At 40.0% G+C, this 27,202-nt stretch overlaps 2 protein-coding genes across 3 annotated transcripts; one reads left to right on the forward strand and one right to left on the reverse strand.

Annotated features, from left to right (window-relative positions):
* Nucleotides 1–1,587: 1,587 nt before the first annotated feature.
* cdc7 (cell division cycle 7 homolog (S. cerevisiae)) lies at nucleotides 1,588–10,178 on the forward strand. Of its 2 annotated transcripts, none has more exons than XM_031559709.2 (11): nucleotides 1,588–1,957; nucleotides 3,721–3,807; nucleotides 4,897–5,032; nucleotides 5,204–5,297; nucleotides 6,007–6,149; nucleotides 6,549–6,819; nucleotides 6,965–7,060; nucleotides 7,155–7,333; nucleotides 7,757–7,839; nucleotides 8,048–8,197; nucleotides 9,555–10,178. In XM_031559709.2, exons 1-11 carry the CDS (start codon nucleotides 1,879–1,881, stop codon nucleotides 9,902–9,904), a joined length of 1,668 nt encoding a protein of 555 aa, XP_031415569.1. In that variant the 5' UTR covers nucleotides 1,588–1,878; the 3' UTR covers nucleotides 9,905–10,178. The 2 variants fall into 2 exon arrangements, with proteins under 2 accessions (XP_031415569.1, XP_031415570.1); XM_031559710.2 differs by having other exon boundaries at nucleotides 1,591–1,957; nucleotides 6,549–6,612; nucleotides 9,555–10,175.
* A 17-nt stretch (nucleotides 10,179–10,195) lies between these two features.
* Nucleotides 10,196–23,799, reverse strand: glmna (glomulin, FKBP associated protein a). The gene is made up of 19 exons (XM_031559708.2): nucleotides 23,570–23,799; nucleotides 21,855–21,921; nucleotides 21,643–21,768; nucleotides 21,419–21,532; nucleotides 21,005–21,113; nucleotides 19,500–19,719; nucleotides 18,823–18,922; nucleotides 18,507–18,688; nucleotides 15,903–15,956; nucleotides 15,479–15,509; nucleotides 15,198–15,287; nucleotides 15,055–15,096; nucleotides 14,848–14,921; nucleotides 14,071–14,155; nucleotides 13,596–13,705; nucleotides 13,414–13,477; nucleotides 13,177–13,312; nucleotides 12,969–13,048; nucleotides 10,196–10,581 (listed from the first exon to the last, which is right to left on the reverse strand). The coding sequence occupies exons 2-19, from the start codon at nucleotides 21,891–21,893 to the stop codon at nucleotides 10,498–10,500; spliced, it is 1,740 nt and encodes a 579-aa protein (XP_031415568.1). The 5' UTR covers nucleotides 21,894–21,921; nucleotides 23,570–23,799; the 3' UTR covers nucleotides 10,196–10,497.
* Between the last annotated feature and the right edge of the window lie 3,403 nt (nucleotides 23,800–27,202).

A 27,202-nucleotide genomic window follows, 5' to 3' on the forward strand; every position in this document is an offset into this window, starting at 1 on the left:
TTGTCCGGGGACCCCATAAAATCCATTTGCCAAGTCTCGCGACCCCCCACACATTTTGACAGGATATTATAGGTCTAAATTCAGTTTCATCTTGAATGATGAGACTGCTTGCTGAGACAATATTAGTTTTCATTATCCACCCTGATGTAGAAAACACCATTTCTGATAGACTATACAGCATGTCAAAGCCTAATATGTTGATGCACAGGGCAGCAAGATCATTTCGCGACCCCCAAAAAACGTTTGGCGACCCCACTTGGGGTCCCGACCCCTAGTTTGAGAACCACTGCAGTACACAACAGAAGTGAGTACACCCCTGTGCAATATCACTTCAATGTCAAAGGATTCAAATCACCTTGCACTAATTGCATTGCTTCGAAGTTGAACCGTCTAGACTAAAGTACAGGCCTCACAGTAGGAACTCAATGCAACATAAGTCAGTACACCTTTCAGTACTTCATAAAACCACCTTTACTTTTGATGACAGACTCAATCCTCCTTGGCATGGAGGATGCCAGTGTCGCACACATTTCTGGTGAGATATTTTACAATTCTTAAGAGACAAACTATTTCAGCTGCTCTTTGTTGGTGGTGGGGGGTTGCTCTACCTTTCTCTTTAAAATACACTGCAGGAGTTCTATCGGACTTATTAGTCAGATGACATACTTGGCAGGGCAGGTCATAGTGTTCAGTTGGTATTTTCTTTAGAAACTCTTGTGTGATTTGGGCAGGGTGCTATCATGCTAGAGTTCCTCTGCTGCCGGGCTTCTGGGAACTGGAATTCGTCTGGTCAGCCACGCAAAACTGCTAGATTAAACTTGGCTAAGGCACATGAAAAGAAGTCTGATAAATGTTGGATCACATTCTTTGGTCAGATGAGACCAAGATAAATGTGTTCTACGCAGATGGGGTCCTGCATGTTCGGTGTACCTGGCCCAGACAATCACAGTGACTGCTTGGCTTCGTGTTAGGTATGCATTGTGTGTGTTGGCCACCACACATACAGGTAAATCCATCAAAACTGTTATAATCTTACTTTTGACATGGTGCTGAAAATGGAAATGAATTCATTCCAAAAAATAATTTCAATAGCTTGTGGAGCCATGGACCTACAAAAAAGAAAATATGCCTTTATAGCCCTTATGTTAAATTATTTAAAGCTCCTTTTAACGTAAACAGAAAGGGGGATGTTACACTGGTACCTTGTTTTAGGCCCTATTTAAATGATTTAGCAGACACTTTTGTCCATATGTTACATTTTTATATTTTATTTCAGTACATGTAATACTAATATAATACTGTGAGGACACCATGAGGTCCTTTGAGTCAGAAAAAAAATATTCACATGAATATAGGCAACTTTTTAATGCTGTATCAGATTGACTGTTCACGGGGTGCCCAAAATATTTTTTATACAACAGCATCCTAGTAGATGTTGGTCTCAGTCGCCTAAACTGAACACTACTCGCTGGATTTCTGATTTGTGATTAACACTCCTCTCCAGGAGGTGACGGCACCATGTTGTGAAGACTTTAGATAGGCGGAGTTTGCTAACAGGCTGTCATCTAACCCCGGAAGTTATTCAACTAAGTTTTAGCGCGAAAACCTGCAAACATCCAACGTTTGTCGGACGTTAACTTGAGTTGCGAAGTGAGCACGTAGTAAGTAACGTTATTCAGTTAGTTATTCAGCAGTTAATTGAGCAGGTGCCCGATGTTGTCATATATACATGATAACGTCACTCCACTACTTTTGGTAGTTTTTAAGAGGTAAATAGCTGTTCAACGTTTACCAGGAAGACTGAAACCATCGCGTATCTCCACTCTAATCAACAAGGCTAACCTTAAGGAACGTTATTCAAGGTTAAAACTTTCCCTCATGGAAGAACAGCATAACACTGACAGCGACCGTTCGGAGCCTAAACATGGACAGTCTCGTGGGAAAAGAAAACTTTCAAGTGAGTGGATTTCAGTATAACAGTAGTTCGGTGTCGCTAACGTTAGGCTGGCTGCCACCTCTGATAGCTGCCAGCTGATACCAGAACGGCTCAATAGTGAATAACACAAGATAATGTTTGTTGTTCCTCCTACATTGCTAGATAGCAGCCTATTTCTTAACAAGTTTCAGGATAATGTGTCAAAGTATAAAAGATTCATATTATCTTTGTTATTTAACAAATCAAGGAAATAGGTAGATTAACGTTGTTCCAGGTTATGTAATCTGGTGTTTGTTTTTTCTCTCCAGACTGAGCTGTAGTCAAATTAGCTCGTTCAACGTCAGGCCACATTTAGACTATATACATATACATACACACACACACACAAACACATAAATAAATAAATGTGTGCGTGTGTGTATAGTATATAAACTATGGTCTTCCATTCTTTTAAGTCATAATCCTGGCCGAACATAAATGGCCTCTCCTGAGATGGCGTGTATGCTACATGGGCCCTTCACTGCATCTCACGTATTGAACCCAAGTTTCCTGGCTGGCTGTCATTTTGTATGTAATATTTAATGTAATGTTTTGTTGCCCTCGTCTCAGTTTAGGGTGACCTTGATTAAATGGGGGGAAATTATATTCATATTCATCAATTTACTAATTCCCCCCGGTCCTCTGCTGCTGATGTCTTGCAATAAATCCAAGCATTGTCCTTGTTCGAACTTCTCTTCAGGTGAAAGTGTGAGGACTGCGAGGAAGAATGTTGCCATTTTGAACTTCAATTAGATCCAACTGAGGATTCTGTTTGATTAGTAATTTGTTTGATTTGTTGTGGTTGTGCTGACTAGCTTTGATAGTGGCCAGTGTTGTGTGATTTTGTTTCTTCTAAAGGTTGTGCTGACTAGCTTTGATAGTGGCCAGTGTTGTGTGATTTTGTTTCTTCTAAAGGTTGTGGTGACTAGCTTTGATAGTGGCCAGTGTTGTTTCTTCTAAAGGTTGTGGGGATTAGCTTTGATAGTGGCCAGTGTTGTGCTGGTGGTTAGTCAGTAGATAGACCTGGTGGATAGCAGGGCGGAGCTGTGGCGTAAGCGGCAGCATCTCAACCAGGCCTGGAACTTTGTCATTTTAGAGGCAAGGCCGCTTGGCCTTTGGTGACTGCATTTAACAACCTTGTCAACTCTTAGAATGTCCCCAATGCAAATTGTTTGATGGAGGATAAGCCTATATGTAAAGTTAAGGAAATTGATCGGCTTGATCGATAGGCTTGCCCTTCAACAACACTTTGGAGTAGTGGTCGATTAATCGGGCCGATATCTGGCATTTTGAGTTAATCGTAATCGGCCGATGCCTGCGCTCACATCAGCGATTATCCCAAAAAATGTATATATTTTTTTATTTAAAAAAATATATATGCCCTGACTATCAGTATACGAATCTAAAGATGACAATAGGGATGTATGTTCTTGTGTAGTCTGTTGACTCAAAGGACTGTGAATTGTTAGTGTTCTCATTTCTGATTTGCTGTGGAGCAAGTGGCTTAGTCACAGGAGTACATGGAGAACATGGCAGTTGCTGCCCGGTGCCTTGTCTGATGCTATTGAACTCATCCCACAGGAGCTTGCCCCTCCTGTTGTAGGTCGAAGGGTTTGCTGTGTAGCTTGTGTACAGTATGAAACGGTGCTTCCTCTGGATGCATTCAACAGCAGCACACCGTTTGTGATTCATGACCCATATTAGCAAGCTAAACAGCTTAATGGTTCATTTCCTTTTTTTAACAGAGGATGTGGAGATGGACATTGCCCAGTTACATCAGGATGTGCCGCAGCTGTCACGAGTTTTCACTGTTATAGACAAAATTGGTGAAGGTGAGTCTGCACTTTGTGTTATCCAATCCCTTTATCTCTACACCTTTGTGCATTCTAAAAATGATTACTTCTTTAAATGAGGCCAATTGCTGTTTTATGCCATTTTATTTTTGCAACATTACCATAATAGAATGACCGAATCGAAAAAAAATCCAGCAATGTTTTGCCACCTGAAATTGACACTTTGTAAAGTTGGATTGTACAAAGTTACATTCCAAGCAGCTCAGCCTGCAATTTAGGATATACTTAGACCATCATAACTCCCACACAACCTGAGGATATACTTAGACCATCATAACCCCCACACAACCTGAGGATATACTTAGACCATCATAACCCCCACACAACCTGAGGATATACTTAGACCATCATAACCCCCACACAACCTGAGGATATACTTAGACCATCATAACTCCCACACAACCTGAGGATATACTTAGCCCTAATTTGTAAGACTATTAGAGATGTTATGGTCAGCACCAACCTGGGTGTTAGATAAAAGGTGTACTTGCATGATTACACCTTACTGGTTTTTAAATTAAAGCTCCACTTATGTAACAGCTCTTAAAGTCTTACTTTGTAATGTTTTGTTTACATTTGTGAAGTCTCAGATTCATGCTATGAATGAGGGCTACTGAACATATCCCCATCATTTCCTGTCAGATCAAATCTTTACCATTGCATGCACCATTACACATATAATGCGCTCTCCTTTACCTTAGCTTTCCAGTGATTGTTTTGTCGTCTCTTCTCTCCTCCAGTGATTGTTTTGTTTTGTCGTCTCTTCTCTTCTCCAGTGTTTGTTTTGTCATCTCTTCTCCAGTGACCTGTTTTGTCTTCTCTTCTCCAGTGACCTGTTTTGTTTTGTCGTCTCTTCTCTTCTCCAGTGATTGTTTTGTCATCTCTTCTCTTCTCCAGTGATTGTTTTGTCATCTCTTCTCTTCTCCAGTGATTGTTTTGTCATCTCTTCTCCAGTGATTGTTTTGTCATCTCTTCTCTTCTCCACTGATTGTTTTGTCATCTCTTCTCTTCTCCAGTGATTGTTTTGTCTTCTCTTCTCCAGTGATTGTTTTGTCATCTCTTCTCCAGGCACTTTCAGTTCTGTGTATCTGGCTGAGGCCCAGACGTCCGTAATGCAAAGACAGAGGTTTGCTTTGAAACATCTCATCCCCACCAGCCACCCAGTGAGGGTAGCTGCTGAGCTGCAGTGCCTGACTGTTGCCGGGTGAGTTATTGGGTTGTTTGTTTGTTTGTTTGTTTATTTTTGACTTCTATTTGTTTTTTAGACGAATTAAACTTGGTCAGACTTCATCGTCCTGTACTGGTTGTTTTCATTTTTCATCAGCTCACTTGATAGTTTTTGAATTCTAATCTGTTGTGATCTTGAATGTTTCAGTGGCCAAGAAAATGTCATTGATGTGACTTACTGCTTCAGGAAGGACCATCATGTGATCATTGTGATGCCCTATGTGGAACATGAACCCTTTGTGGTAAATAGGACCATTTCACCTCATATAATGGATATCATTTAGAATACGCTCATTGAATACTGCTATGAATGTTTTGTCATTTGTTCTTATAAATCCTTTTCATTCAGTATGATTTGGCTGGATTATGTAAACCATTTATACATGATTGTCATAAATATCATGATTGAAAAATGAACTGTCAATAAGGAATATTGTGGAGTTAGTGGAGAGCACACCACATTCTGGCTTATTGTGTTGTTGGTACTACAAGCACATGAAGGAGAGGATGAATGCTCCTACAAAGTCAAATTCAGATGTCTGTAGCCATCATAACATAAGAGCTTTAAAAAAAAAAAAAAAAAAAAAAAAAGATATTGTGGATAGATGAGGTAGTTAGTGTGGCAGTACTTTTGCAGGGCTATTTGAAGTCCAACGACCAGCAGCCATTCCGTTGCCATATTTACCGTTAAAAATAACACATCACTTTGCACATTTAGTTTGTCCGCTCTGGGCTACTGTAGAAACATGGTAGCGCAACATGGTAGACTTCATGGAAGAGGACGTGCTCCCTATATAGATACGAATGGCTCAATCTAAGCTAGCAAAAACACAACAATTCATAGTTACAGGTGATATACACTAATGTGAATATCTCCAACATAATAGGCCCTGGTGAGCCTAATTCTTAGCGAGTTGGTGGAAATAACCTAATTCCTTCCTCCTTTTTTAGGACACTGTTGGTACCATGACCTTTGAAGAGGTGTGCCACTACATGTTTAATCTCCTGATAGCGCTCAAGCACATCCATACATTTGGGATCATTCATCGGGACATCAAGCCAACCAACTTCCTGTACAATCGCTCCCAGAGAAAGTAAGTCAACTCCTGTGATATTAACATCACACTCTCAAGCTTTCCTCCGAGTATTGTTAAATGATTGGACAGTGAGGACATGTTCTGTAATTATCTACTGTAACTGGTATTTATACTTATTATTAAGCAAAACACCATTGGCATTCCAAGGTGTCTTCTATTCATTATTCAATATTACTTTCTGCAATTCATGAACCACTTCATTGAAGTTGCTATGTTATTTTGACATTTCTACACTTTTTAAGATATTAAAAGATAAACAAGTAAAACAGCTAACTGCTTATTAGACTTCTGGTATGATGTGAGTGGAACCAAGCACACTGCTGTTGTCAGGGGAAACCAAAAGTACCAACTTTAACTTCCTCAAGCTTAATGAACCTTTTTGTGTGTTTTGTCTAGGTACGCATTAGTTGATTTTGGCCTGGCTCAAGGCACGCCAGACACACAGATTGAGCTCCTGAAGGTGCTGACCGCCAGAGCACAGAGGGGTGTTAGAACCACTGGGCCACCTGAGCACTCGCGGGGGAAACCATGTTCCGTCGGGGTTCCTGCCACGGCACCAGTCACCTTAGACACGGCACCAAAGCCTCTTATTCTGTCAGCCACTAAACCACCAGCTGAAAAACACAGCTGCACAATCTACACATCTGCAGAAGCCAAATCTAGCAAGGTGTCCACACTGGGGTCTTGTTTCTGTCATGATTATTAAGAAGAGTTTCTTTTTACCCTTTACAAAAGTTTTGGCTGTATCTTTGCTGTATTTATGACATCTATTTCAAGATGGCTCATGTATAAATATAACTTTTTTTTCTCAGGAGATAATGTCCCTTTGTAAAATGCCACGGTCTGTGTTTGGAGAACGAAACATGAACAGCTGTAATCCTGCCACTGCGTTAGCCACGGGAGTGGAGGTAAGTTTCCATCGTCACAATCAGGTGACTTTACAATAAGTCCTAATTCCTCAAAGCAGGAAGAAAACAAGCTTTTGGTGTTCGCTCTGTTAAGTTTGTTAGGCCTCTGAGTACAAAAGCCGTGGCTGCCAGGAGGATGGTGCCATCCAAGTGTCCATCCGCTGCAGTGAAGGAGCAAGTCAGTGGCCAGAAGCGCAAAGACCCGCCTCTTGAGCCGAGCCCCACCTGCAGCTGTTTCCTGACGGACCGCATCTGCAACATCTGTCTCGGCAGGTCAGAACCTCAACACACCACTCACAACACTCAAGTCCTCCAACAAAACGAATCCGTTTTTAAATGTATCTAGAGACTAACTGTGATGTTAAAGACAGGTCGGTTTATTTGAGCTGTTGATGTTCCTGCTAGCTACTGCATTCTTAAGCTCTACTCTTGAGTTGGTTTGGCTTATTTATATGCACTTTGGGAGACAGTATATTCTCTTGTCATCTTGCTAAAGAATGAAGTTGGGTGAATACTTCTTGTTAGCAGGGTTGTTCCACATGCAATTGGTAAGCGGTGCAGTAAGTAAAGGAACGTTAACAGTGTGGCATTCAGTCAGAATAGAAAAGTGTTTGCAGTGTTTTTCTTTTGTAAACACCTGTTGGCCAAAGACCCAATGTGTTTCTCCTTTTCTCCCCCTCTCCCCCCCCCCCACAGGAAACCCCAGGTGGCTCCGAGAGCTGGAACACCTGGCTTTAGAGCTCCGGAGGTCTTGATTAAGTTCCAAAAACAAGGAACAGGTAGAAACTTACAATATGGTCATTGCATTGCAGATAGTTTGAATTATGTCTGTATTATCCTGTCAATCAATCTCCGTTGTTTGGTCGGTTACTACATTTAAATGAAATGTAAGCAATTTCACAGCCACCACTGTGGATCAAATCTTCTGGTCTGAGTATGTGATCATGTGTGTATGTGACATGTGATGTATGTGTTCTGTGTCTCCAGCCATTGACATGTGGGCGGCAGGGGTGATCCTCCTCTCTCTCTTGAGTGGGAGGTACCCATTCTTTAAAGCAAGCGATGACCTCGTAGCCTTAGCGCAGATCATGACAATCCGTGGATCCAGGGAAACCATCCAGGCTGCAAAAGTGTTAGGTATGTTTTACCTTTGGCTTGAACTCTTGGGGTAACTAAGATGAACCTGTTTCCATTGCAGCCTCCTCTACGTCTTTCTATATATTCTATATACTGAGGCTCCAGGCATGCCTTATAGTGTGTCTTCGCTTATGCAGGACCCTGCTCCAGTGAAATAGTTCAAAGATTGAATTGAAAAGGAGTCCTTAACACAAAATGTACTGCTTGTCCAACTTAAGGTGCATGGTGTTCAAATAGGACATTAGACATTCACAGTTATGGGGCAAATCAGACCCCAAAAAATTGCCATTGACAAAGGATACAATAAAAAAAATCGCATATGCAATCGCAATATTAGAGGGGGGGGGAATCGCAATTACATTATTTTCCCAAATCGTTCAGCCCTAGAGCTAACTGTTGTTTCCAATCCACCCGTCGGTGGGTACTGATGGGCAAGTGGAGCGATGATGCCACCAGGCAGGGTTGGGTTCTTATCATAAACTGAAACTAAGATGAAAACAAATGGGTTTGATACATTTTCGTGAACTGAAATAAAATGATTTACCTGAATGAAATGTAAAGCTAAAACTAAACAAAAAACTATTGTTTTTAAAAACAAATACAAACAAAATACAAAAAAAAAAACGTAATTTCAAGATGACGAACGGCGAATCCATTCAAGGGTGTCGCACAAAATTCTGTGTAGTCATAGCTGACAATGTTAAGATGCTAATGTTAAGATGCTAGTCAGGATGCTAACCAATAGAAGTAGGCCTTATCAAGTCCAACAGCCAACTACAATTGTTAGAAAGGTTGCTAGGTAATCCAGTTTTTGTTGACTACACTCCCCAGTTTATCAGCTGAGTGGAAATTACACAAAAGTGATATGTTATTGAATGCTATGTTCAGTTATCTTGACCAATTTGACAAACACAGAGTTAAGAGTTGTTTCTAACTAACATTTTAGTTTGGGTGTTTTGAAAATTAATATAAATTATTAGTTGTACTTAAGTTCCGAGAAGGAAATGCATCATTTCCCAGTTTGCCGTGGTAACTGAATCACTAGCTTCCTGGCTATTCTACACCCATCTGAAGAAGGGTCAGCAGGTGGCATCAACAACTCCTCTAAAGAATCAATGGTGTCTTGTCTTGTCTTGTCTTCAGCTGTTTCTTGGTGAAATCACTCGTCACCGGATGTATGTATACACAATTACACATCCATATATTCATGTAAGGTTAGGGAAAGAAACACGATTTAGAATTTATTCTTAAAACCAAGGTCGACATCAAACTCACTACAGCATCATCTCATTGTGATTTATTTAGCGGAATGTGTTTCATAGAAGTTGTCATTAAAAGTGATTTCTTGTGAACACAGGGAAGGCAGTAGTGTGCAGTGATGAGCTCCCACGCCTCGACTTGAAGAGACTCTGTGAGACGCTGAGAAGAACACAGCCGTGTCACGATGAGACGGTTCTGACAGAATTACAAACCACGTGTCAAGCCTTCAGTCCTGAACACAATGGGCCGGACGAGACCGCTATACACACAGAACAAAACTGGGAGGGAGTTCCAGATGCAGCATATGATCTCCTGGATAGGCTGCTTGACCTGAATCCAGACACGAGAATAAAGGCAGAGATTGCCCTTCTGCACCCCCTGTTTAAAGACATTAATGTAACCACTGGCGTCTGCAAGATCACACCTGACACACTGCAGGAGCTCTGAGCAGCAGAGAACACCAAATCTGCTCAAAGTGCTGCTCTTCATAGAGAGCAGAATGAGCTGGTGTCCTTTTTGGGATTGCTTACTGGTACCAATATGAACATTTACATAATGTCATATCCACCCAATTGCAGGTAGCAGTGAATTACTTTTTATAAAAGTCACAAGAATATGATGCATAGCTGCTAAAACAATTGTCATATTTCTGGAAGAAGTACGTTGGTGTCCATAATTCAGTGACATAATTGCACAAGTTGTTTATAACCCATGTTTTATAGCTAATAAAATGAATGATTTTTGGTCTTGGTAACAGTGTAGTATTTATTGACATGAATTCACAAGGAATTGACCACAGGTACTTTATTCATATTTTAACATGATTACTTAAAATGAGGTTGTCATGGCAAACTTTGTAAATATTTGGAATTTAAACTTTCACTGAAATAAGATGCATAGAAAACCTTTTCAAATGTAAGTGATACTTTGACAGGTACAAAGTCTACAATAAAACATTTTAACAATTTCAACATTTTTTGACCATGTTGCTATCCCCTTCCAGACGTCATTCTTGAGCTTCAGTGGAATGTTTCCACAGTTTAAGGTTTGGCCTCTATAATCTCCTCAATCCTCACCAGGACACTCTCGATCAACTCAAATGTGAACAAGGCAGAGTGGAGAGCCTAGAAGGACAGATCATTATATCAGGCAGAGCAACATCTCATTGTTCTCATTTAGCTGTGCACTTCACTAAAAGACGTTGAAAGAAGAGTAACTGCATTACCAATCATATAGCTACAAGGAGCAAGCTTTTAGGTCCAATGCTCAATGAACTGCAGAATTCAGAAGAATTCAACAGGTGTGAGAATTGGAACCTTGGCTAGCAAATGTGACCAAGTAAAAGGATGCCAAGTTTGAACTTGGTAGGTTGGGCAGCTAGAAATGAGTAAAGAGAAATGACCCATAAACAAGGAAATCATTTTTCCTCATTTCTTAAATGTATAATGATCCCTGAAATCGTCCAGAATCTTGAATGTATCAAACATGTTAAATTGAACTAGACTGCATATGATGATGTTTTTAGCAAAGGTCTAGTGCTAAATGTCCTCATTCAGTGTCGTCTGCCATCTCCACAGATATGAACATGAAGCAGGCCTAACTCCATTCATCACTGATGTTTGTTTAAAATATAAAATAATAAATTATGCTTTTTAATGTTTTTCAATGGTTACGTAATGAATTATTAACATATTCTGGCATGTCATCTTATCGGCTTGCAATGGTTTAAGATTATTTTTTACTTTGCATTTAAAAATTTGCAATACTGTTTAAAGTTAAACAAAAAATACATTACTCCTTATTTGTCTAATCAGGTCAAGAAATGTCATTCGGAATGGTCAGTTCAGGACAAAACCAGAGGCCAATATATTCACTGGCTCTTAAAATGATCTCTTTTACCTAGGTTGTATAAAGGTTTATATGGAGTAAAAAGGTTGGTTAAGGATGAACCTGGGGATATACTGATATACTTTGTTTGGAGTGTAGAATATAAAATGATTAAATGAAAGCCGGCAGCTAGCCAGCCCTTCATATAGCACCTTAAAGACCATGGCCCTCATTCTCGAACATTTTCTGAAGTTTCTTCTGAAATGTTTCTTACGGGCTTCGGAAAAACAACGTAAGCAAAAGACATCCGCCAAATTCATGCACGCTTGAAAATGTGGTCCTACGCAGCAGAAGTTTTCTGGGCTGTGTTCACCCGGAAGAGTTTTCTTAAATTGAAAGCGCGTTCTCGTGCTCCTGAATTTGCATACATACGCGCCCTGCCAGCTCCTTATAAGGGCACGCAACCGTGGTGACGTGTGCAGTCGGAATCGACTTAAGTGCTTATTTATTTATTCACTTACATTTGCAGTGTTCGTGTACATTACATTTAGTCATTTAGCAGACACTTTTGTCCAAAGCGACGTACAAGGGATAGAACAGTCAAGCTACGAGCAATAGAGACCTAGTGTAACAATAAATACTACTTTACATAAGAAATAGAAAAACGAAATAGGAAATAAAAACGAAGTGCAGGAATGTAACTGCTATAAGTGCAAGTTAAGCACTAGTCGAAGTGCCAGTTAGGAAGGGAGGTGCTCTCTGAAGAGTTGGGTCTTCAAAAGCTTCTTAAAGGTAGAGAGGGACGCGCCTGCTCTGGTAGTGCTAGGCAGTTCGTTCCACCAACGTGGAACTACTTGAAAATTCTGGATTGCCGTACTTGCACAGACGGCAGTGCCAAGCGACGCTCACTAGACGAGCGCAGCATTCCGGTGTAGTCCTTTTATTTATTTTATGACATCACGGTGCCTCGTAGAATCATGACTATAGGCCTACATGTGAAACGTAATTGTTAATGATACTTTAATCCGAGGATCTGTAGAGTTGATGTGAACGCAATCACCAACGATTTCTCACAAATTCATTAACACGGAGAGTTTTCTTAAATGCGATTCCTTCCCCTTTTTTAAGGAATCGCATTTGAGAAAACTCTGGCCGAGTTACGACTGCTATTTCGAGTTCGGAAAGTCTTCTGAAGTTCAGAGCAAATCCCAGATGAGAAAACTTTCATGAATGCCAAATGTTGTCCTAAATCCAATTCCTCCTAAATTCCTCTTAAATTCTTCTTAACTGTGTTCGAGAATGAGGCCCCATGTCTTTATGGTCCCTAATATCTTTTCATGTTTGACAGAGAGGTGGCTAAACTATATCAAAAACTTGTTGGCAACATGGCCTTAGAATCCGTATGACTGAATCGCCATTTGACCTGGCACTCTATTTGATCAGCAGGTGAGGCAGCATCACAGCCTGTTAACATCACAGAATGTTTTCAAAGTTGACTTGGTGTGAATCGCCTCAACTGCCTAAAAAAAGTGTACATGACATCCTACTGATGTGCTTGGCCCAATATTGCTGCTTGCAGCTACAACATTCTATGTCCCTTTAAATCAGGTTAATGTTAAAAGCATATCTTCAATATTTGATTCCTGATGAACAATTGCTTGAATCCATATTTCCCACCACTCACCTGAATCTGTACTTCTGGTGTAAGGTTTGGTAGATTCTCATTCCCCACACTTACTGTGCAGACAGATTCTGAGTCACATCCTGACCAAAGAGCGATTAAGAGGCAGATTGGTTAACAAATACTCAGCTGCGGGTAATGAACTGAAATACAGTCATGTGAAAAATACTTTCAATGAATGAAGAAAGCTGATGGTCTTGCAGTGTCTCACCTCTGTTTGCGTTCTTCTTCTTCACGCCAGCATTGCTGAGCTCTGCCTGATAATGAGCCTTAGACATATTCAGATCCAGGCGTAATGGCGTCATGAAGCTGTCATTGAAGGCTTGCAGTTCTAACCACACCCCTGTCTTGAGACAATCAATATTGAAGTTCAATATTGAGGAGCTGATCACCACACCATAGAATCAACAATCCATAGCTTTTATTCCATTATATCTACTGTGCTTACCTCATTGTCACTCTCTTTATCTCTTATTAGCAGATATCGCAGAAGGTTAAGGGATTCCATGATCCTTTTGAATGATATGCATTGAATTAATAGTATTGTCAGTGCATTAACCTAAAAGCATAAAGGACAGACCCAACATGTTTATTTATTTATGGCATGTGTGTCCTGCAATGTCATCTCACCTATCCAGGTTTTGCAATAGATCGGTTTCAGGACCCTGTGGAAGGCTCAGAACCAGACGCAGTAAAGGCAGAAAATGGATTCCTTGGAACCAGACATTCTTGTTTCCTGGCTGGAAATAAAGAAGTTCCTTTAATTATATGACCTCAACCGGGTGTATTTAGCAAGTTGTACAACTGCCAAGTGTTACAAACCAAAGGTCATTATGCTCTAGCATCGTGAAACCAAAACCCTTCATTTGGAAGAGAATTTGGAAGAGAATATCAAGTAGATTTGAACACATATTCATGTGTAATTAAGGGTCTAGCTACCATACCAAAACGATCCAGGAGAAACAAAAGGAGTCAAGTGCAGGTGTCACGAGGGCCACTTACAACACACCCAAGGATGTTTAAGTGTTTAAGTGGTTTTAGTGTTAAATGGATTTGAAGGCATTTTGAAATCCTTGAAATGTTTCTCCTAGTGTTAAGGTCCTACCCTCAAGGAAAGGTCCACCTGATTCTTTATGTTCTTGATGATTACACCCTCTACTCCGGAGTGGTGGCTTGTCTTCAACATGCACCTGCAAACACAGCGAGCCAGCATGAAGAGAAGCAGGAATACAGCATATAATGCATTTCACAGCAAACACAGCGAGCCCGTATGAAGAGAAGCAGGAATACAGCATATAATGCATTACACAGCTCAAAGGGGAGAATCCGGGCTCTAAATACAGAATATTCGCAAACCTTAACCCTAGGTATTTTTTTTTATATCTGCAACATATACATGTTGAGTCAATATAAATATAATATTTAAAAACAGGGAAGGGACTCTTATTTTGTAGCAATAAGACTAACTTGAAAAATAGTGAGGTGACATATTTTGCCAAATTGATTCAGTGAGAGAGAAGTGGACAAGTAGTAGTAATTCTGGACATTTCATGGGTTTCTTGGTTGGTTGAAGGAATGTATGTCTGTAAAAACTGAAGACTGCACTGTACGATAACAAAAACTGTTGAAATGCTAATTGTACACAGCCTAAACTTGTTCTACATGATAAGCATTGTTAGCTAGATTTCTGAATATAAATAACACTGTAATAACAACGCTCAATCGTGAATTTGCTTTATGCGGACTGAAAAGGCCCTGGGCATGCCAGTTAGCCAGTTAGCCAATCAATAGGATGAACAAGGTTGGCATCATGCCTTGTGGACATGTCATTGATTTTGATACTGGTGAAACAGTGCTTTGTGTTGAGATGTAGTGCTCTTACCTTAGGAACTTGTATTTGCCCTCAGTGTTAAACTTGTTGATGCTCAACTGGAACACAGCCAGTCCTTTACTTCTCTGTGACATAAACACGTGAGAATCTCAATATCAGACGAAAATAACTAATAATCCATACTGTAAAATCGGACTTTCACATACAATTGTTATTTTCATAACCCATAAGGACAGAAAGGCCACACATCTTACTTACCAAACGGTGGACAGGACACAGAGTCATAACTTTCACCAAATTCTTAAAGAAAGCACCAAATTAAATGTAAGACACCATAGCACTAAAAAGACAACTGAAGATACAGCATTGTAAAGTTCAAGTTTAAATTGAGTTTTTTTTACCTGTGGAACACTGATAAAGGTTTTTATTTCCAGGAGCTCCACTGACAGACTATTGTCCTCTACTCTGACCAGACTTTTTTCATACAAGTCCTGAAGGGAAAAAAATGTCAGAAGTTACAGATTGTATAATTGATTTAATTTGTTTTAATAAACCCTACAGTAACACAGCAGGAGATGTACATAATCTATTCATCTGCTAACTGTGGTATGATTTTCAGAGACCAAATGCTGTTTATGTTTATCTGGCATCTTGAATGCAGAGAGGAAGAGAGTAAGCTTACCAGCCCCCTCTGAAGATGAGATTCCTCTGTTCTGTTATAAGTTATCATCATGCAGACACATTTTACATTAGCAATGATACTGGCACACAAAATCAGCTAAATATTCATCACAATCATTTAAATTAACAGATGATCTGTTACACACTGAGAGTGCTCCTATAAGTTCATTTATATTTACAGAAGACCTATTACACACTGAGAGTGCTCCTATAACTTAATTTAGATTTACAGACGACCTATTACACGCTGAGAGTGCTCCTTGCTCTATAAGTTCAGCTGCAGGGGCACAAGGAAGTCTGCTATTCTTGGATACACGGCCATACTGTGCCTATGTGTGGAGTGGATGAAGATGGTCCCCCTTTCTAACTGCAAAAGGTCAAAAGACCAAGAGATGAAAAAACAAAATGAAATATGTAAGACATACCTACTAAGCAGTAGCTCAATGTGTTCCATGTTGCACTGCAGAATGAAGACTGGGCTAAAAACCAAAAAGAGAGAACATTCTGTATTCCAGCTGTGTTCATGAATGATGGGACTCAGTCCGACTGAATTCAGTCCGATTACCCACTTAAACTCCACACATTGAATGGGACTGATAACTGCCTGTTGAATACCCACTTAAACTCCACACATTGAATGGGACTGATAACTGAGTGCCTGTTGATTACCCACTTAAACTCCACACATTGAATGGGACTGATAACTGAGTGCCTGTTGATTACCCACTTAAACTCCACACATTGAATGGGACTGATAACTGACTGTTGAATACCCACTTAAACTCCACACATTGAATGGGACTGATAACTGATTAATGATTACCCACTTAAACTCCACACATTGAATGGGACTGATAACTGATTAATGATTACCCACTTAAACTCCACACATTGAATGGGACTGATAACTGATTAATGATTACCCACTTAAACTCCACACATTGAATGGGACTGATAACTGATTAATGATTACCCACTTAAACTCCACACATTGAATGGGACTGATAACTGCCTGTTGATTACCCACTTAAACTCCACACATTGAATGGGACTGATAACTGTCTGTTGAATACCCACTTAAACTCCACACATTGAATGGGACTGATAACTGAGTGTTGGTCAAATACACTGTGCCCAGAGAGTTCCTTAACACATCCCATTAGTAACTTACATAACAATGCTGCAACATTTGCAGGAGGACTTTTTTCAACAAACAAAAATGTATTAGGATGTGATGCTGTAAACAACAACTTAACCAGGACCAGGCTCACGTTCATTCACACCGTCACACTGGAACCACTATGGCAGGACCAGGCTCACGTTCATTCACACCGTCACACTGGAACCACTATGGCAGGACCAGGCTCACGTTCATTCACACCGTCACACTGGAACCACTATGGCAGGACCAGGCTCACGTTCATTCACACGTCACACTGGAACCACTATGGCAGGCAAGAACAGGGCCGTAGGGGCTAATCTCTCACTATTTGTGTCCTATCTGGTGCACTGGTGCTAGTCAATTCATAACAACTTGCATAAATACTCTGATTTTAAAAAGGTTAGAACAAATGAATGCTGTATTTGAATGGTCAATAAATTAATAGAATAAATGTTAACAGATATAGGAAAATGCACACCATGTTGTAACCTTGCTAGTGAACCTCACCAGTAACTGCAAGAAACATTTCAAACATCCATCTGCAGAAACTGTGCACTGTTAAATATGTGTACTGACAAATTGAATATGCTTTTAATAAGCATTGTGGCTCTACTTGAGGTGTGTTAGACCGATGGCATGAACATTTCATCTGCCGGTGTAAAGAAAAAATCACCATCACTATCTGGGGTCAACCTCACAGAGGGGGACGTGACATGACGTGGCGTATACAAATCGTTCCAGGATTAGGCTGTAAACCTAACATCCAACAACTAATACAGCCCAAAACATTCAGGGTTCAAATCCATCAATTCAAGCCCTTCTCCTCCATGTTTTGTGTGAAATGGGGAGGGAATGATGAAATACTATTGAACCATAGAAAAGACATTGTCTTAGGACAGAAATAACAGACAACAATTAATTAGAATATTGATGATGAGAAAATGATAGTGCTGTTGGTCAGTTACTAAATACAACTGCCTTAGTGTTTAACAAATAAACCAGCAATCAAGTTAGCCTCCATCATTTAACTAATGCTAACGTTATTTTGCTGTTGAATGTAAGCTATGGTGACTGATGGCACGAGCTCTGTTACTGCAGTAAAACCAGGCATGGCTGACAAAAACTTTCTCAGGTTATTTAGGCTTAAAGGAGAAATGATGGGAGATATTTATTATAATTTAAGTTCTGCATTTCACCTGAAAATGATCCCCCTACCATGGAGACACAAATCAGATTCTGTTGTACTGTGCAGTGGTCGTTTGTAGCCTGGGAAACAAGTGTGTTGCCAAAGTTGCAGTGTGCTCTTGGTTGGACCAGCAACACAATGACAACACTGGTCATTTAGTTGAAGGATCAATCTTTGGCTATACCTTTTTTTCCCCATTATTTTACATTTTCGGCCATTATAAAACGCAGATACTGATATATCTGCAATTAGCTTATATGAGCTGATAACATCGGCACACCAATGTATCGGTTGGGCTCTAACACAAACTCTCAACTGCTGCTAATCGTAAAAAAAAAGAATATGGTTAACTGAAATGTAGTTTATTGTAGTCTAATTGTGTAATACTAACAGAAACACCAGAATTACAAAGGCAGGCTGGTTTAAGCACAAAACAGTTTTGAATTTTTAACACTGTTCATGTTACTTAGCTCATATGTTCAATTGGCACACTGTGTGTTGCAGTGAGTCGTTTGTGCAATAAAAAACTGACAGCAGTCAGCCTTGTTTGTTTCCCTGTCATGGTGCCTACATTTTGTATCTAGTCACAGGTCACATGCATACAAAAACATACTTCACAAGAATATACAAAAATACACAAAAGATTACCCTCATATCTACATAAAAGACTAACTGGCTTACCTTAGAACAACTGGGAACGTCTCCATGGCAATGTGGTGCACAAAGAGTAGGTATGCAAGGTTGGCCAATGACTCCTTAGGGTATCTGACCTCTTCTTCAAGGAAGCCAGGGACCTCGTGCTTCTTAAGCAGTTCATGGCACAACAGTTCTGGAAGAGATTCCCCAATCCCAGAAAGAATGGCCTGAAGTCCAAAACAAGATCACACATAACAAACAAACCAGATTAGTGAAATAAAGCTACCCCTCCTATATGCAGTAATTATATAATCAAAGTTCAAAGTATGTCCAGTCACAGCTTTCTATGACTCTTACTTACCAAGATCTCTGTAGCAAACTCACACAGGAAAGATTTGTCCTGTTGGTCAGGATCAGTGAACTGCAGCCCCAGAAGAGGGTCTCTCAAACTCATCATGCAGCTACAGATGAAACAGTACACTAAGTCATTTCAACTACGCACACTTTCGGTAGTTTTATTTCATCATTCTATCTCCCAATGAAAAAAAAATGAATCCATGTCACTCAAGTTTGCATTGATAGCCCATGATTTGGGAACAGAAAAAGGGGAATCCAGTAACTTGTTATAACACAGAAGACTAAACCAGGCCATAGTGGGAGCATCTGAGTAATCTTAGAATAATAACCATATGACAGACATGTATCAAAACAAGAGTCTTGGTTCTATCCAAACCAACTGAAACTGATCGTAAATGACTGGATTTGCAGTCTTGGGCTTGTACTGTCAATGCTGCTCTACACTCAGATTACATCACAGGCTTATCACCAAGACGGAGGTAAATGGGTGTTAAAGCAGAGAAGTGAATTTAGCTGATCGAACTTACAATATTATTTTTTACAGTTAAACCGGAAAATCTACAATTCCCACCTAAAAGCTGGGACAAAAGGTAACCAGTAACTAGTAAAGGCGACAGTATAAAACAACGGACATCAGCCATAGGAGACACATTCACTTTTATAACAGTGATATTCACTCACAACTTCAGCATTTCTGTTCTAAGCTCCTCATCATGGGCCACTCCACTGTTGCGTGTGTCTTTGGCTTCCTCTACAAAGGGTTTAACAAAGCACAGGAGCCCAGAGCAGCATTGGCCCAGGCCCGCCGTGTCCTCCTGCGGGAGCCGAGCTATCTGATTCAACAATGTGGAAAGTGTCATGCCTAGGAAGGTGGCCTTCTTCCTGCCAAAATTCAACAGCACTGCAAGTAGAGGCATGTAAGGTTAGTAAGGCTATAGAATATTTAGACAATGATGGAACATTTTCCAATTCCATAAGAACTGTCCCAAATTCCCAAGGTCCTAAAATATTCCCCAGTTATCTATACATTTATGACACTTCTGAAAATTGGTAATTTTCTAAACTTCTAGACTGTTTACCATTTCAGTTTTAAAATTGCCATTGTTGTTTCTGACATTGCTTCCAAATTCATTAAAACTGTTACAAGCCTTCTTATCCTGAGCTAAAATGACAAACTTCAAATTACAGTTTACTTTGTTCGATTCTTGGCTTTCTCTTTGAGAAAAGTATGAAGTATGAACAGTATGAATATCAGGTATGGCAGCATGGCAGTTTGGATCAGCTTAGATTGGACTGAGCTTGAATACACTGTTTGCTCATATCTGAGGGGAAAGTTAAAAGAATAATCAATCGTGATGGCTAGTTGTTAGCGAGGTAGCTTAACAACTATACTTAACTTCTTATTTCAGACCGTCGTGAGACAGGTTAGTTTTACCCTACTGATGATGTGTTGTTGCATTTTGCATTGTGATCGTTCCATGGCCTATTTATAAATAATGTTCTTCCACATAAATATATCCTAATGGCAATATCTTACCAAGTTGTGCTATGTCGAATCACCTGCGTAGTATTCATTTGGTAATGCTGGGTAGCCAGTCAGCAGTTGCTGTAACCCTTCCATGACATGTCACTAAAGCCATTTTTCCATAAAAATGCAATTCCTTTGGCTCAACCTGTCAGCCCTGTTCTACTTCACTATGAAGTTATGTAGTTTAGATACGGTGTGGTTAATAGTCGGGAAAATACAGTATGAACTCGCCAGAAGATTACTATTTCAGACTGTTGTTGGATAAGATGAGACTGTCCTGTACATGTCTGAGCCCTGTTCTGTGTTCCGTGTCACATCGCCACAAGATGACCACACAGTAAAACCAGACACCAATGTTCTGTCACTACAACTGTATGAAGATTCATCAGATCCACGAGGAGTAAAGAGCCATCAAAACGATTCATTTGGACATGCCAATGTGTGCATCCATAGCTATTAGATGGCTCAGATATACACGGCAACCAAAATATCACGTAAGGCACAAAGGGCCATATGTGCTGCTTTTGTCTTTGTCTCCAAAGTGTTTAGGTGAATGAGGATTGGGTTCAGGTGAATGAGGATTGTGTTCAGGTGAATGAGGATTGGGTTCAGGTGAATGAGGATTGGGTTCAGGTGAATGAGGATTGGGTTTAGTCACCTTTCTGTAAGGGCTGTAGCAAAAACATCACAGTGTCTCTGATGACATCTGGCTCAGCGGCCTCCACCTGCTCCAGCAAACTAACCAGAAGCTCTTTGGGACTGCAAATCTGAATCAACAAATAAAATGAATCATGGTTTGTTAATGGTCAAACCTGCCAATGCATAACCATAGCTCAGAGAGGTTTTTCAATGGGTCTACAGTCTCTAAACTCACTGGAAAGAACAGATCGCAGATTTCTATCATTTTAGAGGTCTAATCCTCTTTCAAGCGACACTCATTCAGCATAGCTGCATCCCCATGGGGAGGATGTTTAAGACACAGGTATAGTACAAAACGTATGACCTCACACGCTTAGGTGTCCTCAAAGTATACTATTTGTTACGTCTCACAATGTCTCAAAGTTATACAAACCTCCAGCAGATGACTGAAGATAGCACGACTGGGAGATACACTATTTTCTTCATTCTTCAGCAAAACCAGCACAAGCGGGCCCACGAGATTCCAGCCCATGCATCTTACTATGTGCTGTAAAGACAGAGAATAAATACATTTTAAAAAAAAGCAAGCTGACTAAAATCAAAACAGCCAAAAGTGTGAAATGGTTACAATTTAAATTGCGGCGATTATCAGTGTACCTTGTTTTTCTCGTCTACTATAATGCTTAGAACGTGCACGCTATCCCCTTCTTCTATGCACTTCCGTGCAGCACACTGGAAAAGATCATAATCTTCTGGGGTGTACAAATCGTCTTGGATTGTTTGCTGAAGAGACAGAAATGGCATTTAATATTCCAGCCAATGAGCCATACTGCTTTGACCCGCTCCCCTTGTGTACAACTGGGCCTTACACATCTTTGAACAATGTCACTCAGTTGGTCTACAGCCATCCTTCTTGGTTTGTCTCCTCAAAAGTGCCTAAATGGTAAAAAAAAAAACATAGTATTGACAAATGTCCTGTATTTACCAAATATTGCTCAACTAGTTGGACAATACCGGGCCCGTTGATTTCAGCAATACAGAAAAACGCAGAAAGAATTGCAGAATTCAGAAAAATAACCAGCATTGAAAAAAATCATAGTTAAATGCTGAATTCAAAACGTATTCAAAGTTGGCCCTCCTCCTTGGCTTAACAAGCAAGAGAGAGCAGGGGTGGTCAAACAAGGAACAGAAACAATAGATCCTGTTTCCTTCATAGAGCCATTATTCCTACCACTATCATAACACAAGTAGCTTACTATCCCAGTAAAAGTATTGTACCCGGAAACAGATCTTTTTTTTTCAGTCTATGAAATTAAATTGAAAATGATATTAAAGGATGTATTTGAAGTCTTCTGGGCTATACCAGCATTGGTGCCCTACATTCCCTTACCGCATTGCAACAAAGATCCATCACCTAGGCAGACCGAGCATATGAGTAAAAAGCACAGTAGCTTATGTCCTGAGTACATTTTTTGATTGTACATTTGATTTGAGGATATTCAAATAGATAAATAGAAAAATAACACAGAAAGCACGGAATCTGGCAAAAATTAAAACGGATTTCATAGGGCCCTAATAGTCTAATATATAGTTGCTAATAAACGAGTAAAAAAAAAATACATAAACCAAATCAGTTAAAAGTCACATAAGTTATGAAGCCTGTCGGAAGAAAGTAACGTTATTCTATTAAAGCAGCAATACGGAGTTCTGTTCCAAAACTAGCAAGCTAACTACCTAAAAGGTATGCAAACACCACCAACAGCCCAGCTGACACTGATACAACCTTGCCAGCACACTGGTGTCTTTTGGCAGTATAGCTGGTAATGTCATGCTGTGAAAGCTTTTCTTCCATTTTTGCAGGGTATTCCAGCCCGGTACACAAAACTACATAGGGCATATCCTGGATGGCTAGTGGGAAAGACACAGGTGTTTATCTGTCCTTCACATGACCATATGCTATCAAAATGAATTTGAGGATGGTACCAAAACTAGTTGCCCATAAAACGATACCTCAAAAAGTGTCAAATTGTTGCAGTGTTACTTTGACTCCCATGCTGGAAAAGAACCTCAGAGCATAGAGGCCAGAGCTAGCACCCAAGGCTCAGCTCGAAGAAAATAAATGTGTGCTCTCCTCTTAGACATTAGGCTAATGTTTGCGAGGTAGTCAGTTTTATAAGTTACAACAGTTCGAGGCACACGGTCAAGCTACTCAAAGTTGCCGCTCTATCAAAACATTTCCTATTTGCAGCTCAAAGATTCTATCACATTGAACTGTGTAGTCTAATGAAGTTTGACTTCATCAAACACACGGACTCTTATTCTAGGCAGCATTAGTTTAACATTACATATCTCATGTGGTAAAAAAAAAGTCTAACAAAAGTAAAAAAGCTAGCGTATCCATAGAACCTAGTCCAGTAACGTTAGTTTGTTTAATGTTAGCTGGCTGGGACATATTGTGATCATTGTGATCCCACAGTATCCGTGTACCTATATTAATTCAAAACCAGATGGTTTCTTTTCAGAAGCAGTCGATGATTAAACAACAAAACAAAATACAGCTTTACTTAGGAAAAAAGACACGTACTTGCGGTCAGCATCCCAAAACATTGCTAAGTTTAGGAGAGTCACGTTACTACCCACAGCGGCGTGTAGCCAGCGACAATGACGTAAATTTAAATATGGCCGCCATTCGGTGTTTTTTTCTAAATAAAAGTCGAAAATTATGTATTAGTTTTAAATTATACAAAGACGAAAACTGAAGAAAAATGCTCATTTAACAAACTGTATGTGCTATCAAATGCAAGATAAACGTAGGAAAATACAAGCCGAAACGGAAAAAAACTTGAAAGGCCTCTTTTAAATACAAAGAGCCTAGTGTTGTTCAGCTGAAAAAAAGTAATTTGTTTTTCCAAAGAAATTATGGGATATGACAAATCCAAAAATGTATCTAAAAGAGAAAAGGTGGCATCTACATGACTCATTCCACTTGCCTGAAACTGAGAGTTGAAAGGTAGGCAATACAATGCATAGAATTGGCCTCCACTGAACTTCAAATTGTGTGGCTGAGAAAACAACAAATTGTGCATCCTTGATATGGGGGTGAAATGAAATCAGGACCAAAACCTCACACCATAAGAGTAGTCTCTTTCCAACAGCAGTCAGTCTGATCAACAATGCCCACAACCTCCTGTTTCATCCCACGGATAGCTAATAAAAAATACAGTCATATTGTCGCAACCTTGCACTGTTGCACATTTCCAAGATTCTCCTTCTAAGTTCATATTTATAGACATATTTAGCTTTGTCAATGAAAATTTGTATTCAGATTGTTAGTTTGTATTTGTCTATATTTATGTTTCTTTTGTGGAATTTTTCCCCCGTCATGTCCCCTTTGTACATTTAACCTATTTGTGCCACATAACCAAGACAAATTCCTTGTATGTGGAAACCTACTTGGTAATAATCCTATTTATGATTCTGAATCACTTTTGCTGTGTCACACACAGGAGGCTTACAGGCCTACAGATGTCCCTCCTCTGTCTTCCTAACTGATATGGAATCGAAGGTTGCAAAGTCAAAAAGTGTTTGCTTCTCTTTAGTACCACTTGCGGAACTGTATCCCGATTTTTTTTTTTTTCCTTTGTTCGTTTGTGTATTTATCTAAACTAGTTCGCGGCACACCACGCAAATGCCGCGTAAAACGTTGAAACATTCGTCAAACAGCATTTAGAAGTGGACTTTTATATTGCCGGGTTTTGTCGCATATTGTCGCTAACTATCGGTAGCTCTACGGAACTCAATGGTTCTCAAGCAATTTCTTCAAAGGAATAAGCTCACGCTTGCCATCTATAGCAGTGGAGTTGTAACAGGAGCAAAACCAATCTATAGCTGGAGCCCCCCCAAAAGTTTCCTTAGCCCCCCCAAAAATATATATATGTTTTTATTTTGAGATCGTCAAATTCACACCTAACAACCAATTTAGTGAACTTATTTTATTGAATTTTTAGAGTTAGAAATAAAATAGTCTCGAGTAGCACAGGAATTTCGCCTGTTTGAGACTGTGGTGGCAAGCGCACGGCTGTGTTTGGTCGTGAGTGAGCCTCGCGAGCGTGCAGACAGACGGTGATAACGTCTAGTAAACAAACTCGGAGCGACTGTCCGACCCAAGCTGGTGAAAGCTGCCATAATCAGCTGCTGGATATAAAGGTATAGCACATGAAGTTTAAAATAGTAAAAGAAACGAAATGGTTCAATCACCACGAGTTAATTACATATGTCGTGGCTCTCTTTTATCATGCCAGTTCAATGATCCTGTGGGTATGCTACCCTACTCAGTAGCTCCGCCAGATATAACTAGCTAGTGAACTCTAGCCTACAAAGTTAACCTACTCACTTGCGCTGCAAATCCCTACCATGCTACAGTATAATTAGCACCTATCTCAGCAGATGTCTACAATATGTTTGTTGTTGTGCCATATTTTAAATCTAAATTTGTTAATTTATCTTCCTAAAACCCACTAGAGGACACTATTTAAAAGGATATTTTCCAAACTGTCTTATGGGGGAGCATGCCCCCAGACCCCCCTAGTTTTGCTGGGTCACAGGAAAAATAATAGGTTTTATCAAGGGGCTTAGCCCCCCCCAAAAGTGGAAACCTAGATTCGCCCCTGGTGTCATCGTAACAATAAACATCTCCACTGGTGGCATCATAGATAGTAGTGTAGGTAGTGCTACATATGTGTTAGCACAAAACACATCAAAGCAAACTGCAGGAATTGCAGTGACAGATAAAATCAAAGATCAATGTGCACTTCTTATGGTGTTGCCAATGGGGATGGGTACAGTAACGCAGTGGCGGCGCCAGAGACTTTTTTCTGCAGGTGCTATGGGGGTGCTCGGCGTTTTACCGAGGGTGCTATGAAATTAGGGTGATAGCATGTATGTCACATGGTTCTCTACTACAACACCTCCCCACCATATCGTCATATCTGTTTACATGTTTGCTCTCTGAAGCGTCTTTGTGGTCTATGAAAAGCGCCATACAAATCGATCGTATTATTATTATCATTAGGCTGCTTCCGACGGACGCGCACATAGCCGTGTTCCTCTGCGACGCTCACTGACAAAATGCATGCAGCATGTTATAGATTCCGCAATCCCAAATACTTCACTTACTTCAATGGGGGTTAAAGTTGGCGCCAGATGACCACCAGGTCACCACTACCATGTCGGACAAATTAAACTAAACATAAATAGTTCAATACATTCTAAACTAAAGAGGGCTATAATGAACTAAAACAGTCAAAGAGTCAGAAATGCTTTCAAAAAGTATATATTATTTCAGGTCACAATCAATAAAAACATAGAAGCTTATGGCTAGCACAGATAGACTGCTCGTCCTAGGCTAGAATCTCGGATTTTTTAAGGTGAATCCAGAAAAATCCCAAAAAGAGACCGCATTCATTAATGTCACACATCTAACAAAACCGTTCCACCTTAAATCTTAAACGGTGTAAAGATGCAGGCCCCTTTTAAAAGTGAATGAAACAGAACAGTAGGCACTCAAATCCACAATAATCAGAGCTAGATCGTTGTATCATTGTATCATTGTACAATACAACTCTTAAAGAACAGGCAAAAATGCAAAATAAACTATGCTGGAAAAGCAAAATCCGGGCAAGCCAGCAGACTCGGTGTAGCATTGCTAGCACCCTCAGTAGAGGTGTAGGGTTGATCTCTTTGACCACGACGTTCCTCTTCTTCTAAATCAGATTCAGATACACCTTGCATTTCTTCTTCTTCTTCAACGTCACATGATTCTTCTACTCGTGGAATTTTGGGTATCAAAAACCGATCCATTTTTGTGAATTTGTTGATACTACCGCTTGACTTTGACTTTGACAGTGCACTAGCTCTCTTTCTCCTTCAATCGCCAGGACACGTCAACGTTCACGCATGCGACGTGTCTGTGTCGTGCTACGTGAACAATCTGTTCATTTCAATCTGTTATTATTTTCTTTTGTGATTGAAATATTATTATCACACAATAAATTAAATTAAGAATGCAGAATTAAATTAAATACTAATAACAAATAAACCATTATTTTCTTGGGGGTGCTATGGGGGTGCTATGGCTAATCCAGGGGGAGCTATAGCACCCCCTAGCCCCCCCCTGGCGCCGCCCCTGCAGTAACGGTACAGTCCATGGATGTGAAAT

The sequence above is a fragment of the Clupea harengus genome, chromosome 22 (assembly GCF_900700415.2).
Source record: "Clupea harengus chromosome 22, Ch_v2.0.2, whole genome shotgun sequence".
NCBI lineage: Eukaryota > Metazoa > Chordata > Actinopteri > Clupeiformes > Clupeidae > Clupea > Clupea harengus.